At 47.1% G+C, this 12,655-nt stretch overlaps 1 protein-coding gene across 2 annotated transcripts in view; it reads right to left on the minus strand.

The window, feature by feature from the left end:
- STX8 (syntaxin 8) overlaps positions 1 to 12,655 on the minus strand; it is a 251,809-nt gene that overhangs the window by 18,950 nt on the left and 220,204 nt on the right. The window contains exon 8 of one of the 2 annotated variants that reach the window (XM_034647060.1): positions 577 to 846. The exons of the other annotated variant lie outside the window; for it this stretch is intronic. Within the exon in view, the coding sequence (XP_034502951.1) occupies positions 770 to 846 (77 nt within the window). The 3' untranslated portion in view covers positions 577 to 769. Of the gene's footprint in view, positions 1 to 576; positions 847 to 12,655 lie in introns of those variants that run through there. 2 annotated transcript variants of the gene reach the window in all.

The following is a 12,655-nucleotide window of genomic DNA, read 5'->3' on the forward strand; positions in this document are numbered from 1 at the left end:
TCAGGGGTGTCATGAGGATAAATGAGATACGTGGGAAGCACTCTGGATGCCTCCAATGAAAGCAACTGGAGCCCAGTTCTCCTTGCTGGGTCCAAAAGGTCATCTTTTGGGAATGAAGAGGCTAAAAGCCTTCCTCCTCTCTTGGAGCTCCAGTCTTTGCTCATTAATGTCCCCTCTACCGGTTCAGATGCGGGGACTGGGGGGGGAGCCTTGATGTGGGGCCCCAGGGGCCACCCTCGGGGCCACCCCCCCAACACTGCTCCCCTGCTTCCCCAGTGAGGACCAAGCCAGGCCACACACAGCCGGAGGTCTCTCTGTGGAAGGGTTCTGCTCCAGCCCGGGGGGTGGGAGGCAGAACTTGTCCCACCCCCCCATACGGCATGGCGCTAAGCAGGTTTATACAATCTGACTTTCTCCTCACAGAGGCAGAATCTGGCTCAAGGGCTCGCTGATGATTTCAAAATTTATCTAAACAAATGTGGAGGCCAGCATCGGCTCTTGGCTAATTGCATAATTGGCCTGAGGCCTCGCTGCCTTGGCGACTTCCCACTCATTCCGAATCGCACTGGAAATCCAAGCTGCACAGCCTTGCCACGGAGCAGGCGTGTGTTTACGTGGCCAGACCTCAGCTTAGTGGCCCTGCGGGCACGGAGTCTGACGTGCTCTGCATTCTGCTCTAAGTGGGCCCCGTCAACGGTTTCTGGGAGCAGGGAGCTGCTGCCTTTCTGTCCTTGTTCAGAGTCACGAGTGCGAGATTGGAGTCACTGAGTCACGACCCGCGGTGTATCATCTCGGTCTCATGCTGCTTCTGGAGAAATGACCATACGGGCAGGTCATGGGACTTCTCTGCAAGAAAGCAACTTTTCTTATTAAGACGGTCAAACTGCCGGGCTGCCACTCTGCATTTTGACCTCATCTGGCCTTGTTCTAAGACTGACGGGCCCTCCTGTTCTGATCTGTCACCTGCCTGCTGGACTGGGTGGCTGTAAGGTCTTGACCAATGTTCTAGAAGGGATTTATTTGATACCAGCTCTGTTGTGTTCACCCACTCCTACCAGTAAGTGTCCCCCCAAAAACCCCAAATTTATGGATGATAATCATAATTGCTTTTAAAAAGTCTAGTAAAATTCAACGTTTTCTTTACAACGTCCCCAGGTCATGGGGAAAGTCTTCATCACGTGACTCCTGCGGTCAGTGGTCTGCTGACATTTGCTTCTGATCACACAGACACCCTCCATAGCTCCGGCCTAGCAGGACTGAGTGGCCGACCCAGATCTCTCCAGTCTCCTCCTCGGCAAGTGTCCACTCTCATTCATGCATCACGGGGAATCCTCTCCCTTGGCTTTCACCTCCTAGTCCGGACTTTTCTACCCTCAGAGCTCCTCCCATCACTGAATAGAGGGCTGGCCCACTTGACAGCAGGACCCACCGCCGCTCTCCACCTGTCCCACCTTCAGCCACTTACACACGCTTTCATCTTGTCTTTACTCGGACGGGTTGCAATCCTGACTGCCCCACTTCCCATCCACAAGCTACTTAACTTGTCTGGGCCTCACCCACAGAACGGGGATAACAGTAGTATGTGTATTTGTTGGGTATGGTACCTGTAACCCAGTTAAGTGCTCAATTGACATCTGCCTTCTCCATTACAAAGGCTTTACCAGACATGTTTCGTGGTGTGCCTACAGCCCCTTCAAATGGGCTCTGTTTTGATCTAGGGTGTGGCCAAGGATGAGCCATGGTTATACCTCAGGGTCCCACTCATCGAGCCATAGTGACTTGGGCACTCAGAGGTCAGCCGATCCAGAGGCTGGCCAGCAGCTCCCGACCCAGCACATGGAGCTGAGTACAGTAAAACGATCCTTTTCTCCTTTTGAACTAGGAAATAAGGAACACGGCAGACTTGCTAGGTGTCCTTATGATAAATCCACCTTTTTTTTCTTGTGGTCATAATATGAGTAATACTCTGTTGTTTTGTCCCCAAGGAACACAAGTTTAATTCCTATATAACTCATCTATGTCACACTGTGGATATATGCACTTAAAAGACAGATTTTAACTAAAGGAACAAATTTCTAGCTGCAAAATTTGGGGTCATCAGCAAGATGGTTGGAAGGCTTTGTCACTTTTGAAATTAGACTTTTTAGGCCATTGGTGAAATATCTAAGACGTGAACAAAATTGGTTTTAGTCATTCCCCTTTTAATGTCGACTCCTATTTCAAATCTGGATCCTGCAACATAGGTAGCTTTAATCAGGATGAAAGTTTTTTGTTTTGTTTTGTTTTTAATTGACAGGGAGTTGACAGGATGAGAGTCTTCATGGGTCTAGGTGAGTACAGAGCAAACTCTTTTCTGGTTAACTTCTTTGTCACTCTGGAGAATGTCCCTACCAAAGCCTGGAGCTTTCTGGAGCTAGAGATGTGGGCGGAGATATAAGAGAAGAAACAGCCAGAAATGATAGCTGGTGAAGGTTAGTGAGGGCTCATGATAGGGTCTGGGCTGAACAGAGAGAAAAGAGCCAGTCATCCTCCACCCGTCACTAACCCACTCTATGCCGGGTACCATGTTAGATGCTGGGAATAGAACAATGGTCAAGACAGACGCCATACCTGGCCCCAAGGTATTCTGTGTTAATGGGGGAGACAGATATTCAAATAATCACACAATGAAATAATCACAAATCATAGATAGAGGTTAAGAAAGAAACAAAGGAGGTGCTGTGATAAGAAGTATGTTAATGGAGTGGTCAGAGGAAGGATCTAGTCACAAGATGAGGTGGGCAAAGACCATCCCAGTTGGAGGGAGTAGTAAGCATAGGACATGTGGGGATCTCATGGCAGGGAAAGAAAGACACTGTGGCTGGAACTGGCCAATGACAAGGAGAGAAATCAAGGTGAGTCTGGTAAGAAAGCCTGCGGCTAAGTTTTACAGGACCTTGGGGATCATGGTAAGGAGGTGGGTTTTAATCTGAGCAGGTTTAAGGGGGATAAGCAACATCTCATTTATGTTATATAGTCATTTATGCCACTGTGTGGAGACTGGACAGGAGGGTCCAGTCTCTACATACAAGTCAAGTCAACGAGACCTTTGAGAGAAACAACACAGACAGCATCCAGGTGAGAGGGTGGGACAGGGTGGTGACAGTGGAGATGCAGGGATTTGAGCGATATTTTAGAAGAGAGTTAACCAGGGCTTCCTTTTGGATAAGGGGGTTGTGACGAAAGGAGAGGAAACAAGATGCCTGCCTTGAATAACCGGTCCATGGGGAGCCATTTACTGAAACGGAGAAAACGAGGGGCTTCTGGATGGCTGCAGAGGGATTTCGGCTGAGATCCCAGATAAGCAGGTGGGTGTGCAGTAGAGATCTGGAGCTCGGCAGACAGGTCTTGGTTGGTGTGGTAGTGATGGTTACAGATCAAAACGTCAAAGAAGAGCTTTGGGAGGAGAGGTCACGGGGGAGGCGGAGCAGCAGGGACAGAAGAGGAGCAGAGGCAGGAGGAGGTAAGGGCGGGCGGTGGAGGGAGGGAACGTAGAGCTTCAGGACTCGGGAGACTAAGGCCAACGGTTGGTGGAGGGGGACCGAAGGGAGATGTCTGGCTCTGTCACTACCCGCTGAGCACGGCAGCAGCAGCTACAGCCAGAACTTACTGGGGGGTCTCCCGTGCACCAAGCCTTGTGTCCATGGTCTCAGATACGCTATCTGTAGCACCATAACAGTCCTGCGAACTGATATCATCACAATGATGAGGACGATGGCGATGATGACCATGATGATGATGATGACAAGGATGGAACCCCAAGCTCAGAAGAGTTAGGCAATTTATCTAAGATTTCACAGCTTGTCAGCATTGGGAAATGAACACAGGTGCGACTAGCTCCGATGGTCAGAGTCCTGGAGACTGCAGTCACATTGAGACTGTATATTAGTACAAATACCAACAACACACCTTCCAAGCCATCTTCTCCGATTCCCCAGCTAGCTGCCTTGTTCCAGGCAAGGAACCACAGACTTCTCACCATCTTCCTGCCACACAGCAATCCAGTGTCCCCCTTCCCTCCCTTTAGGAGCCCAAGTCAACCCTCTTCTGAACTGTCAGCTCAAAGCCTAACCATATCTGTTCCTTGGTTTCCCTTCAAGAACTAGAAGAGACCAAATGCTTGTTTGCAGATGACAGAGCGCCTAACCTGGAAATAACAAAATAACCAAAAGAAAAACCTCTCTGAGCTAAAGAGGCCAGTTACAAATACACTGTTAACTCCAACCCTCTCCCCCCCTTTTTTTTAAGATTTTATTTATGTGAGAGACAGAGAGAGAGCACAAGCAGGGGGAGCGGCAGGCAGAGGGAGAGGGAGAAGCAGGGTCCCTGCAGGGAGCCCAAAGAGGGGTTGCATTTGGGATCAAGACCAGAGCCGAAGGCAGACGCTTAACCCATTGAGCCACCCAGGTGCCCCCTCCAATCCCTTTCTTATGAAACAGTCAAAAACAACAGTAAACACGATGAGAAAAGCTTATTAATAACTAAACTAATATACAGAGAATAAAGGACTGAAGAAAAACGGAAATTCTGTAACTTTATTGAGGGCCATAAAGAGAAATTCAAATAAAGGGAAAGACATCCCGGGTTCCTGGATGGGAAGATTTAAGACTATGTGCATGTCAACTTTCTCCAAACTAATACAAACGTTTAATTTACTTATAATAAAAATTGCAACAGGATGTTCCAGGAACCTGCGGAATTACTGTGAGTCAACCGGACTATTCCCATTTTGCAGATAAGGAACCCAGGGCTCAGGTAAAGAAAGTGGAACAGATTCTAAGGAAAGTAACACGGAGGCACAAAACGATAATTGCCTGACGTTCGCTGTAGTCGTGTGTGGACGCATGTGGGCAGGAGATGAAGGGGACAGTAGATCACAGGGGGCCCTAAGTGTTGTCATAAGGAATGTGGGCCACGGGAAATCTCTGGAAGGCTTAGCAGGGAGCAGTGGTGGTGGACGGAAGGGCTGACAAGAGCCCATGGTTTTCAAAGCTCACCTTAGCTTCAGTGTGGAGAAGGCACTGGAAGGGGGTCTTGTCTACAGACAAGGAGGTGAGTCAGGAAACAACAGGAGGACCCAGAAGATGACAGGCGTCCGAAGGACAGAAGGACAGGGGCACGCAGCTTCTATAGACACTGAGGAGGGAGAACCCCCACGAGTTGGCATCAGATGGGATATGGGGGGGCTGAGCGAGAGGAAAGAGCCGGGGACAACTCCTGAGTGTCTGGCTTGAGAAACTGAATGGTCGGTGGGTCTGCTCATCAATACAGAAAACAGAGAAAGAAAAGCAGGGCTGGAGGGGATCACGAGCCCAAGTTTGGACATCTTGGGGATTATTTCAAGCAAGTTCTGACGGCACAGTATTGCTTTTCTTCCACTGGGATTATAGAGAACTTGTCTTTGGGGTAAAGCAAGCCACTGGGGTAAAATTTCCTATTCTGGGTGCGGGGGGGGGGTTGGAGGCAGACCTACACCTACTTTACGTATTCCAAATGTGAAGCAGGCACTTAGCTTGGAGTGCTTCTCCAAGTGGTAAAAGGGCTTGGGAGGTGGGTCTGGCATCCATGGCTGGTAAAGGCCTCCCTGGAGAGACCCTCTTTGGGGTCTTCCCACGCTCCTGTCAGAGGCTGAGTCTAATGCCGCTTCTCGGTTTTCTCCCCTTTACCCCAAGACTCCCAGATATTCATTTTATGTTTTTGTACATTTGATAAACTTTTGGTTGGCACCTGACGCCGCTTTCTTACTATCATCTCCCTCCTCTTTGACATCCAAGGTGTGGTCCTTCATTCGTTACATTCCTTCAGGCATGATATTGTTTGCGAGTATGGTAAGACAGTTGTCAAGACGAAAGCACGTGACTGGAAGCCGTCCTTTCTAGCAAGGACACGTGAGTGTCTGCAGGGTCTGTTTTCTTAACCTATAATCATCTTCATCATCCCGATCCTTAGACTCAGCTGTTTATCATCGCGTACGGAAAAAAGTTCAGCCAAAGGAAAGCTGGGTTTGTTCCTCTACTTGACACTCCTTTGGCCAACCTATTGGCCAGGAAGGGCAGAACTGAGGCTGTCTTGATCACCTGTGGCAGAATACCCAACTGAAGGAATCTCAAGGAACCGTTCCAAGCAAGAGTTACACTTGCAGATTTGAATCCATGAAATGAGAGAGAAGCTGTACGGGGATGAATTTTTTTTTCTTTACCCAAACTACAGAAATGCTTGTATCTATCTTCTGGCAAATGGGCATCCAAGACGCCAGCACAGGTGGAAGAAAGAGCTCTTCTGTGGTTGGTGCAGAGACTAGACAGGGGCTCCCCGGGGGAGGGTGGAGTGGGGGGTAGGGCGGGGTCAGGCAGTCTGGGAAATCGCACAGGTATCCTCAAGAGGAAAAATGGGGTGTTTGCAAATACAGATCCCCGAACGGACTGAAACCCCAGGTGAGTAGCATCCGAAAGACTGTATCTTACAAAGTGCACAGGGCAGCCCAGAGTAACTTTGGAACCCTTCACCATCAGAGAACATTTTTTACACTGACAAAAAGTTGTGGATAATTAGAAATGCCTTTTCTTATATGAAGGAGTTTTCTTCCTTTCTCTAAATATTTAACCTTCTGTGTTTGCAATAAAATTCTCCGAGTTTTCATTTCATGGAGTGAAAATATAAACTCAAGGAAAGTCCTCAGCGTGCCAACTTGCAATGGAGAGCTTCTTCAATGTATCGAATGATCCCCTTCATTCTATAAGCTTAAACTGCACGCGTCTTTTAAAATTAAAAACAATTTTCTTGAGCAACTGAATGTTTCCAACAACTTCTGTCTGTAGGGATTAAACTACAGTTCCTTTTATTTTCTGGAGTCATTTTATTAATCAAACGCAAAACAGCTATCCATTCAGCGAAGCCTGGTGGAAACAGTAACCTGAATAATATTCAAGGATTTTCTTTTGAAGCCGAAAGCCAGCAATTACTGTACTGGAAAGGACTATTTTACTATGGTGCATTTCCTCAGGAGAGGAAATGATTTTTGAGAATACTGAAGCCTTTTTTATTCTAAACCAGTCCAGCAACACCTGTACACAATCTTTCTAGACAACAATAAGACTTTTCTGAGGTTTCGTGTCATGACCATTTAATTTAATAGCTCTGAGAGTTTAAACAGGACACTAATACCTCAGTTAGCTGGCACGATTGGCGAACTGGGGATTCCAGTTAACTTAATTTTTCCATCAACTAATAGTAACCCATTTATGCAATGAAATTTCCTCAGCAGGATACAGGGGATCTGGACATCTCTTTGCAGGTATGTACAATTGTACGTTTTGTCTCCCAGTTTGACATTTTTTTTAGAAGAAAAAAAAATCAGCATTTTGCCCCTCCATAAATCTTCAAATTAATAAACCAATAATCAAGCACATGTGAGAGGCCTCACCAAGAGAAAAAAAAAAAAGAAGGTTAAATTTCACACTGATAGTCTCCAGCTAAAGAAAATAAACCTAGCAAGGAAAATAAAATATATTCCTCTGAACCCACGTAGCATTCATTTCACATGCTAGGCATCAAACTGCACCCAGGGGAGACAGAGATAAACAATACATGTTTTTTTGGAACTTAGAGGCTCACAGTTTACATATAGGCAAGTTGAGAACTTCAGAAGATACGAGAAGTGACAGGTGTTTAAAAATTTTTTCTTTAAAAGCATAAAAAGCTACTCTTGCTTTTGAGAAGTCAAGGCAAGTGAAATGTACTTTTTTGAAATAATTAGTGAAAAGAAAATAATTTAAAGTTGCCTAGATCTTTTTTTTTTCCACCAGCAGAAAATAAGGACTGACTTTATGTCTTGACTTCAGCTTAGCAGAATTAGAAGGCTTCAAAGAGTCTCAGAAATGTGGGGCGCCTGGGTGGCTCACTTGGTTAAGCATCTGACTCTTGATTTCGGCTGGGGTCATGAGTTCAGGGTCCTGAGATCCAGCCCAGTGTCAGGCTCCATGCTCAGTGGGGAGTCCGCTTGGGAGTCTCTTTCCCTCTGCTCCTCCCCCTGCCTGATCTCGCTCTCTGTGTCTCTCTCAAATAAATAAATAAATCAAAAAAAAAAAAAAAAAAAAAAAGAAAGATTCACAGAAATGTAACAGGTAAATGGGGAAAAGTAACTGAAGGAACTTTCTGGCTTGACTTGCCTGGGGCCCAAAGATCCCTGCTCTTCCTCAGTCTTGCTAGTTTCTAAGTCTCTAGCTGGCTTTTAATTACCAGATGCAAAGTCTTTCAAAGTCATGGGTGGGGCTTGGTTTCTTTCCCCTGATGGTTTCCAGCAGGCAACCTTGGCCTCAGGATCCTGAGTTTTCTGGAATGTTGGGTTCCCTTCTCCCTGCTTCCCGGGCCCGCCCCGCTGGAGATCCTGAGCCAGTGAATTTGGGATGGGGCTCAGGAATTTGTATTTTTAGAAAGACTATCACGTGATTCTTATCATTAAGGAAATTTGGAAAGTATGTCCCTGGATACTATGATCTGCCTAAGAATCATGGTGGGGGGCAGGGCAGAAGAAGGGGGGTGATGGTGCTGGGAGGGAAAAGCAGATTCCCAGGCCCCAGGACCTGGAGTGGCAGGTCCATTAGGCCTGGGGTGGAGCTCTGCGATCTGCCTTTTCCACGAGCACCTCAGGCAACATCTGGTTGACAGAAACATTGCCCTTGGTGCTGTAGACTTCAGCATTGGACACAACCAACCAGAATCAGGAGGAAGCCCCTGGAAAGGTCCGAAGGACTGATACAAAGCTTGGGCATCCGGAACATCTTGGTCCACCCGGAGCTCCGGGCTGCTTCCTGTAATTCCTGATCTGACCTAGTTGGGCCACTTCTCCGAGGCCGGCCTCCAGCAGCGGCCAGGGTTAAGGCCAGAGCACTGCAAGCAACAAGGGTCTGTGTGGCCCCACGCAGGGGCGGATCTAAGACGCCCAGGGGTACAGCGATCGGGGGGAAAGTGGCACAGTGTCTTTTGGAACCGCCATGGCTTGGGGCTATCACGCCTGAGAATCACAAATAAAGCTGTCACCCGTCCACTGCCTGGTCGGGAACGAACCCCGTTACTACAAAGACTGCTTGAAATCAACCTGTCTTCACCAACAGTTGCTAAGGCATTCGTGCTTAGAAAAATAAATACTTTAAAGACAAACAATACCTTCACATTTTCCCTTCAAACATGACTAATTTTACTCAATACTTGTGAAAAGTTGTAACGAACTTCTGGAAACCCCATATCCCTGCATTGCACACTTGCCAATAGCTGCACGGACCTCTCTCTGGGAACGCCAAGGGAAATAACAGACTTGGTGGGGCTAAAAAAAAAAAAAATAGGGCAAGATCATAAATGGGAGGAAAAACTACACTCGAATGCTTCCCCATGAAGTCAGTCTACCACCGTTCCATCCAAGCGGCTGAACTCCCAAAGTACCCCAGCAGTTTAGCTGTCTTGATTTCAAACTTTGGCCCACATGGCTCACATTTGCAACTTAAATAATCCGTATGAAAACAAAGTTATTTAACTGTTAGCACAGGCAGGCTGCTTCTCCAAAAGGGAAAAAGAAAGGTACACGTTTCAGCCCACACACAGGCACTCATCTCCGACTTGTAAATATCGATGTGCAACACACAATTATTTTGACTTTGGAAGACTATACTGTCTGCTTCCTTGGGGTGGGCAGTTACAAAAAATAAAAAAAATAAAAAATAAAATAAATACAAATCTCATCTTGAACACGGCCAGAGCTGAGGATTCTTATGCACGAAGAGTACAAATGGTTCTCTTTCAGTTCGGAAAGAAAAAGCACCTAAAAAAAAAAAAGGTTTGGTGGGGAGGCTTTGCAGTGATATTTCACCTCAACACATCTTTCAAGTTTGATGGCTTGTAAGCGCACGGCTTTGGTTCTGGTCTTCAGCCTTCAGACAACTCTAAGCTCTCCGCAGCAGCTGCAGAGGCCGGGTCTTTAAATGAAATAAAGAAATAATTGCTTCGGGGAACAAAGGGAAGGAAAAAAACCGCTCTGTTAGCTGGAGTACGTGGCCCCTTGGGACTGTGTGTGGTATGTGTTCCTGATTAATACTGTTCAGTGTGGTCAAGAGGAATCCCTAACAATCCCAGAGCATCGAAAGAAGTGTGATGTGGTCAAAAGAGAGGGTTTGACGCGTACCTGGACTCGAATCGCAGCTCTGCCCCTGAGCAGCTAACGTGACCTTGACAAAGGGCCTTGACCTCTCGGGGTCTTCAGTCCTTAGCTGAGATATGGGAATAAGACCACCTACTACCTCGAGAGGGTGTGACGGAGACTGGGGAGGGTGATGGATGTAACACGCTCACTTTGGTCAAACTGAATACTCACGGTTGTACTTGCCCACCCCATCCCCCTCAAAGGGGGAAGAACGGATTCATTGATAAACCAAAAAACAGGGGAGAAGGTGACATCCACTTAGATATGTCAGTAAATGTCAGAAGACAGTCAGTCTGTGGACGACAGAGCACGGATGAGATAAACGACTGATGCGGGTGGGAATCCAAAGTGGGAAGTTGCCCCATACGCCAGGTCCCCGGAAAGGCTCAGGGATGGGGACATACCAGGTCGTTCTGGAGGCAGAGCTGAAAACAGCGGGGCTGGTTACAAACGACATGAGCCCCAGTTACAGCCCAGACTCCCTCCGTCACCCTCCACAACCAGGCAGCTACCTCCCCACTACCCTTCTCGGGAAAGAGGTTCAGTGGACAAAGTGGATGGAGGAGTTGTAAACACGGGGGCAGCAGGCACAGGAGAAGGAAGAGATTAGGTGCGAGGTTGAAAATCAGGAAATTACATAAAAGTTTTCATGTGGAATAGAAAGCGGGCTATCCCCTCCCCCTACTGGGCCCCCAGATACCTCTGGCTAAGCTTCTGTTCACCAGGCAGGAGACTTAGGTCTCCCCTTAGCAGAAACGGAGCAACCAAAGAGAAAACACCTACAGATGCTAGGGGACATCAGGGGTCCCCAATAAAATGACTAGGTCCTTCCCTGTCTGATCATCCTCTGGGGAAAACTACAACTTAACAGACCCCGCCAATGCATAGACAACTTTGGGGGTGTCTTTTTGGTGCTTCATTCTTAAACAGTAATGGGTAGCCAAGCATCACTAGACATTTGGCAGAAGAGAAACAGAGAACCACTGCCCCCCCATCATCCTCCCTTCTGCCTGCCAACCACCCCCCACCAAAGCCAGAAAAAGGAACCGAGGACAAAGATGAAGCAGACAACAGAAAAAAGTGTCAAAGAAACACTAATTAATATCCTCAGAGATAGAATGTTTACTAAAATGTTTTGTGTCTCTGAAACCAGAACCAAGTGACATTTAAAAATCAGAAAACCCGAGTTACAAAAATAATACAGCAGCAGTTAAACAATTCAAGGGATGGATGTGAAGAAGCAACTGAAGAAATGTCCCAGAAAGGGAAAAAAACACAAAGAAATGAAAAACGGACAGAAAACCAGGAAATCAACAAATTAAACTGGGAGGCCCAATATCCAACCATGAACTTAGAATGTGCCAGAAGGAAAGGAAAGGAAAAGGAGAGGAGGTACGTATCAAAGCTGTAACAGAAGAAAAAATGCTCAGGACGAAGGCCATGAATTCCAGTCGGAAGGGTCCACCAAGTCCCCAACACCAAGACAGGGTGCTGGCATTACTCAAAGGTCTTCCGCGTGAAATTTAGAATATTCATGCTAAGGAAAAGCTCTTAAAAGCGAAACAGGACGTGTAACAAGGTTCAGGAATCAAAACGGCACTGGACTTCTCGGTAGCAACACTGGAAGCTAGAAGACAATGAAAGATGCCTTTAGCGTCCTGAGCACAAATCGTCTTTAACTGAAAATGCTATATGCAGTCGATCGGTTAACTGCAAGAAGCAGAATAGAGCTATTTTCAGACATGCCGGATCTCAAGAAATGTGCTTCTCAGGCAGTCCCCATCAGAGAGCCAAGGAAGAAGATTCGAGTTCCAGGAAAGGGGGCTCCGACAGGAGAGCCGGGGGATGAAAAGTTTCAAGAAGACATCGAAGAGAAGTCACAGGGTAGCGGAGAGGCAGGGGGCCTGGAGAGCTCGCAGTGTGGGTTGGAACAGGAGTCTGGGGGCCCAGGAGGGTGGACTGCCGTGCAGAATACGGGCAAGAGGGATTACCTAACGTGCATCTCACAGATCCACAGGCATTTCTTAGCTCGGTGGCAATTTAGGGCAAGAATTATGATAAGCAAAGGGAAAAGATAACACTAGGTCCAGAAAACCAAAATCCAGTGTCAGAAAGGAAATCTAATTATAGTAAGCTACGTGGCTTGGTCAAAGACTCCGATATGGTCAAAATGAAAATGCTGAATTGTAATCTGCCCAACAAGTGTGACTGAGGCAGAGAGGAGTGGGGAGTGTGTGTTGGGGGGGCAGCCAGTGAAAGAACTAAGTCCATCTTCCATGGCACGAATTTGAAATGGACCCTGCACTTCTGTCTTTGTGAACTATGTGAACTTTGTGAACTATGCCTGGACATTACTTCAACTCATCACCAGGTCAGATTCTGTGTGAAATGCCTACCCCTGCTGCTTGGCATGGGGATCAAGGG

This window comes from Ailuropoda melanoleuca, chromosome 17 (genome assembly GCF_002007445.2).
Source record: "Ailuropoda melanoleuca isolate Jingjing chromosome 17, ASM200744v2, whole genome shotgun sequence".
Classification (NCBI taxonomy): Eukaryota; Metazoa; Chordata; class Mammalia; order Carnivora; family Ursidae; genus Ailuropoda; species Ailuropoda melanoleuca.